The 6,176-nt window shown below is 59.8% G+C and overlaps 1 protein-coding gene across 1 annotated transcript; it reads right to left on the bottom strand.

Moving 5' to 3' along the window:
- Positions 1 to 257: 257 nt before the first annotated feature.
- LOC116408209 (extensin-like) lies at positions 258 to 1,658 on the bottom strand. The gene has a single exon (XM_031894909.1). The coding sequence runs from the start codon at positions 1,656 to 1,658 to the stop codon at positions 258 to 260; it is 1,401 nt and encodes a 466-aa protein (XP_031750769.1).
- Between the last annotated feature and the right edge of the window lie 4,518 nt (positions 1,659 to 6,176).

Below are 6,176 nucleotides of genomic sequence, written 5' to 3' on the forward strand. Positions count from 1 at the left end.
GAGCATAAGATGGACCCCGCCCCCGCCTCCGTGCTCGCTCAGCTCTGAACAATTGTACCCCCCGACCCGTCTGTATCCCCAGAAACTTTATGGTACTGATGTGCCCAATACACTATGGTTCCGGCACTGTTATCCACACACAGAGCCCTAAACTCCCTGACCAGCAGAGCTTGCAATCTATAGTCCCGAGCCAATCACACTGAGACTCAGAACACTCGGGCCTTGGGTTTCTCACCATGGATTCTGTAACGGTTCTCCTACTGTCTGTGAGGGATGGCGGGACGGTTCTGTGTGGGAGGAATAGACGGTTCTGTGTGGGACGGTTCCGTGTGGGGCAAAGAGACGGTTCCGTGTGGGACGGAGGGTGGAACGGAGGGTCGGTTCCGTGTGGGACGGAGGGTCGGTTCCGTGTGGGACGGAGTGTGGGATGGAGGGACGGTTCTGTGTGGGGAACCGGTTGCCGTGTGGGACGAGGGGTAGCGGTTCCGTGAGGGACGAGAGTGTGGGAGCGGAGGGACGGTTCTGTGTGGGAGCGGGTTCCCGTGTGGGAGCGGAGGAAACGGTTCCGTGGAGGGAGCGGTTCGCAGTGTGGACGAGGGACGGTTCCGTTTGGGTACGGAGGGTCGGTTCCGTGTGGGACGGATGGTCGGTTCCGTGTGGGACGGGGGGACGGTTCCGTGTGGGACGGAGGGTCGGTTCCGTGTGGGACGGAGGGTCGGTTCCGGGTGGTACGGAGGTCGGGTTCCCGTTGGGACGGAGGGTCGGTTCCGTGTGGGAGGCGTGAGGTCGGTTTCACGTGTGGGACGGAGTGTGGGACAGGAGGGACGGTTCGCGCAGTGGGATCGGAGGGAACGGTTCCTGGCGTGGGACGGAGGGAGCGGTTCCGCGTGGACGAGGGTGCGGTTCCGCGGGGGACGGAGGTCGGTCCAAGCGGGGGACGGTGGTCGGTTCCTGCGGGACGGTGGGTCGGTTGCATGTGTGGGACGGGGAGGGTCCGGTTGCGCTGGTGTGGACGGAGTGTGGGATGGAGGGAGCGTTCTGTGTGGGTACGGTTCGCGTGTGGGACGGATGGCGGGGGGACAGGTTCCCGTGAGGGACGGAGTGTGGGACGAGGGAGTGCGTTCTGTGGGGACGGTTCCAGTGTGTGGACGAGGGGAACGGTTGCGTGTGGGACGGAGGGACGGTTCCGTTTGGAGCGGGGGGTTCGATTCCGTGTGGGAGCGGAATGTCGGTTCCGATGGGGGCGGTTCGTGTGGGACGGAGGGGTCGGTTGCGTGTGGGAACGGAGGGTCGGTTCCGGGTGGGACGGAGGGCGTTCTGTGGGACGGAGGGTAGCGTTCGTATGGGACGGAGGGTCGGTTCCGTGTGGGACGGAGTGTGGGACGGAGGGACGGTTCCGTGTGGGACGGAGGGACGGTTCCGTGTGGGACGGAGGGAAGCGTTCGCCGCGTGGGACAGTAGGTCGGTTCCGTCGGGGCGAGCGGAGGCTCGGTTTCCGCGGCGGGACAGGTGGGTGCGGTTCCGCGGGGGACGGTGGGTCGGTTCCGCGTGGGACGGTGGGTCGGTTCCGCGTGGGACGGAGGGTCGGTTCTGTAGTTAAATCGGAGCAGGGGAAGGGGGTTCTTTGACTGCGCTGCCCGGAAGAGCCTGTCAGACATTCGGACCTCTGGATAAAGTCCAGACAAAGCAAAGGTTCTGCCCAGTGGGGGAAGCAGATGTCGGACTGGGGGGGGGAGCGCGGGGAGCCGAGGAGTCGGATGCGAGACACATTTCTCATTAAATGATTTCCTCTCGGTTCCGAGTGCATTGTGGGTCGTGGGGCTGAAGGGGAGATACAAGTTCTGGTCATATTACACCCGAGCGTGGCTCCGCCCCCGAGCCCTGATTATTCCCTTCCTGTGGTTCTGTGGGTTTGGGCCAGAACAGCAGCTGTGGCACCATATTACTTGCACTCCCAGCTGCACCGGCCGATTCCAGTAACTGCTCCAACCCACTGGCACGCGTCCGAATCGCCAAGTAACGGTGCCCAACGCCCGCTGGCTCCGGGCGCGACCGCAGATAACCTGCCTGCAACCCACTGGCACCGGCCGACCAGATAACGGCTGCTCGCGAAGAAACCAACTGCATAGCCGCGCGAACCCTAAGTAACTGGCCCAACAGTCACTGCAGCGGCCGAGCCCAGTACTCTGCCCAGCCCACTGCAATCGCGGCGCGCCACGTAAGCCTGGCCGAACCCATTTACTGCACCAGGCCGAACCGCAGTAACTGCCCAACCCACTGCACCGGCCGACCCAGTAACTGCCCAACCCACTGGCAGGACCGGCCGCCCCAGTAACTGCCCAATCCGCAAACTGGCAACCGGCTCGACTCCAGTAACTGCCCAACGCCAACTGCACGCGGCCGAGCCAGTAACTGCCAACCGCACTGCACGGGCGCGATCGCCAGTAACGCTGCCCAAACCCTAGCTTGGCACCGTCCGACCCATACTGCCAACGCCATCTGCACCGGCCCGACCAGTACACTGCCAAACCCATGCACGCGGCCGACCGCAGTAACGTGCCGGCAAACCCACTGCATACCGGCCGACCGGCAGTAACTGGCCAATCTAACGCCACTGCACCGGGACCGATTCCAGTAACTGCACAACAAGCCACTGCAGCGGGCCGACCCAGTTACTGCCCTACCCACTGGGCAAGAACCGGCCGCGACGCAGTAACTGCCGGCAACCCACTAGCACGGCGCGAACCAGTACTGCCCAATCCCCCTGGGCCCGGCCGACCCAGTATACTGCCGCAATCCCAGCTGCAACAGGACCGACCCAGTAATCGCTGGCCCAACAGCGCACTGCAACGGCGGCGCGACTCAGTAACGAGGCGCCAACCCACTGCATCGCGGCCGACCCGTAGTACGCATGCCCAACCACTGCACCGGCCGAACCAGTACTGCCAACCCACTGGCACGGCGGCCGACCCAGTAACTGCCCAACCCACTGCACCGGCCGACCGCATGTAAATGCCTGGTCCAACCCACTAGCAGATCCGGCCGACCCGCAGTAACTGGCCCCCAACCGCCATCTGCAGCAATCCGGAGGCCAGACCAGTAAGCTGCGCCAACCGCACTGCACCGCCGAACCCAGTAAGCCTGCCGGGCACCGCACTGCACCGGCCGACCCAGTAACTGCCAATGCCCAACTTGCACCGTGCCGAGCCCTAACTGGCCCAACCGCAACTGCCCGGCGCGACCCAGTAATCGTGCCCAAACCCACTGCACCGGCGCGAGGTACCAGTAACGTGCCAACCCAACCTGGCAACAGCGCCATGAACGCAGATCCCGGCTGTGATTGGCTGGGGTACGGGTAGAGCTGTGATTGGCTGGGGTACGGGTAGAGCTGTGATTGGCTGGGGTACGGGTAGAGCTGTGATTGGCTGGGGTACGGGTAGAGCTGTGATTGGCTGGGGTACAGTTAGTCCCCCCAAGCCTGGGAGTTTGGGGTTAAAGGAGACACATCACGGCCAGGCGAATTATATTCCTCTCCGTATAGAAGGATTTATTGATAAATTCCCACAAACCCCACTAGCCCGCGCGCCTCTTGCACTTCTGCTGCTCTTACTTTTGTAGGACAGGAAATCGCAATCAGGGGCAGCTAGGCTGACGCTGATAGGGAATGAAGGCCTGTCTGTGCTTGTGTGAGTGTGCAGGGCTAGTGATGGCTCTCCCCGCTACCTTATGTGGCTTCTGGCAGGGACACGTTAGGACACGCCCAACGCCTCATTGGTGAAACCAGCTACAGGGACCTGAGAGGATCATAGAGGAGGCTCCAGTAAAGGGGGCCGATTGTTACAGATAAGGGTTTAGATGTTTAGCCGGCAAAGGGACAACCTAGCGACGTATTTAACCTTGGCTTCCTAATTGGCCGCTACTAGCTGTTGGGACGCTGGCTGGAAGGGGGGGGGCATCGTCTCCATTATGGCGGCTCTGGTGTTTCCGCCCGCTGAGCTGGGCGGCCGCAATTGGCGTCGGCTCTGGCTCCACTCTGGTTTGGGTCCAGATTCCTCCCTGAGCTGGTAAGCTACTCCAAGGCAGCTATTAAATTGCCTATCTGCGGCCTCCCCCGCGCACCCTACATACATGCCTGGCCTGGGGAACGAGGGGTTACTGGCGCAGGGTCATTGGCTGGGATACGGACAGGGAGGGTTCTAATTGGCTGACAGCGAGGTGACGATGGAGGGGCAGTAATGTGTCTGTTTAACTGCCCCGGGGGAGAGATCTCGCTAATCCACTGGCTCAGTAGCCCACAAGGCTTGCACTCTGTCTGCCAACAGCTCTCTCCGCCTGTGGGATGCTGGGAGTTGTAGTGCAGAGTAGAAATGGCAGGATTCCCTGCTACCCACAATTCCCTTTCCCACTGATGCCGGATGGGGCAGTAACTCCCAGTCTGTGCCTAATTGCCCCTCCCCATGTTTGAGGATCCGCTCCCCATTCACTTACCCGCGTTATCTCCTTATGTTGAACATGGGGTCCGGCACTGGCCTGAAGCAAAGCTTTGGGCAGTTGGGCAACTGTTTTGGCTACTGGCCCATAATGGTTGCTCTTCCACATATTCCCTTCCAGGTTGGAGGATAGGGAGGACATGGATGTGGGTATGGGAGTGAGGGGCCGCAGTGCCTCTCGTCAGTCTGGACATTCAGACTTTTTAGGAAGTTGAATGGTGGGAGGGTGATTTCCCACTATGGCTGCCCCGACTGGGCAGTGAGCGATGCCGGGCCCTTATTACCTGGAAAATGGGCCTGAATTGCCCCATAGGTCCCAGTTACTAACATTGGTTTTCTGCTTCTTCCTCTGCTAGAAACCTTAATGGATTCAACAACAGCGACGGCAGAGCTTGGCTGGACAGTGCGCCAATCGTAGGTGAGTATGGGCAAAGCGCGAACACCGAGTGTGTACAGTAAACTGCCGGGTTGGTGTTTGCCGAACAAGCCGTGAGAACGGGCTTACTAGGGCAGTCTAGATGCTATCTCCTCCTCAGGATGGTCGAGTGTAGGAATGATAGGGGTACGCAGGAGGTGTGGTCTCTTTGGCCTCTTCAAGTTCAGAGTTAAGCTCTGTCGGGGTGTGGTCCACGAGCTAAGACAAACCCTACAGGATATCCTCGTGTTCCTCTCACGCATCTTAAGCCAATCGAGATATGTTCTTACCTCCTACGGAGCGGACTGGGTGGGAAAAGCGGGGGAACCCTATCATTGCGTATATCTCGGGGCGGTATCCTCTAGAGGCATCTCGGCGCTATGAACCTGGAGAGGCGCTACGGCTGGAGGTGAGGAACATAAGCTTGATTGGAATCCAGAGATATCTCCGTCCTCGACCATTTCCTTGCCAGAGGCCCTACCCGGGTTGGCGAGACAAGCTGAGGAACCCTACAGAGATCTCCTCCTCACCATCCTTAGCCCAGAGGCAACCCCGGGTGGGAAACAAGTCTGAGGAACCCTACAGATATCTCCTCCTCACCATTCTTAGCCCAGAGGCCCTACCCCGGGGTGGGAACAAGCTGAGGAACCCTACAGATATCTCCTCCTCACCATCCTTAGCCCAGAGGCCCTACCCCGGGGTGGGAACAAGCTGAGGAACCCTACAGATATCTCCTCCTCACCATCCTTAGCCCAGAGGCCCTACCCTGGGGTGGGAACAAGCTGAGGAACCCTACAGAGATTCTCCTGCCCATCCTTTCCTGGAGGCCCTATCTGGGGTGGGAACAAGCTGAGGGAAGCCTAACAGAGATCTCCTACCTCACCATCCTTAGCCCAGAGAACCCTACCCTGGGTGGGAAAAGCTGAAGAACCCTACAGACATCTTCCTCTCACCATCCTTAAGCCCAGGGCCTACCTGGGTGGGAACAAGCTGAGGAACCTACAGAGATTCCTCTCACATCCTTAGCCAGAGGCCATAACCGGGGTGGGAAAGCTGAGGAAACGCTACAGATATTCTCTCCTCCACCATTTCCTTTAGCCCAGAGGCCCTACCGGTGTGGGAACAAGCCGTAGGATATTCCACTATGATTTATTCTCTCCTCACTCATTCCTAGTCTCATGTAGCCTACCCCCCGTGTATTGGGGAACTAAGCTGAGGACTAAAAATAATCTGATATTCTCTCACCATCCTTAGCCAGAGCCACTACCTGG

The sequence above is a fragment of the Xenopus tropicalis genome, unplaced genomic scaffold (assembly GCF_000004195.4).
Source record: "Xenopus tropicalis strain Nigerian unplaced genomic scaffold, UCB_Xtro_10.0 Sca30, whole genome shotgun sequence".
NCBI classification, from domain to species: domain Eukaryota; kingdom Metazoa; phylum Chordata; class Amphibia; order Anura; family Pipidae; genus Xenopus; species Xenopus tropicalis.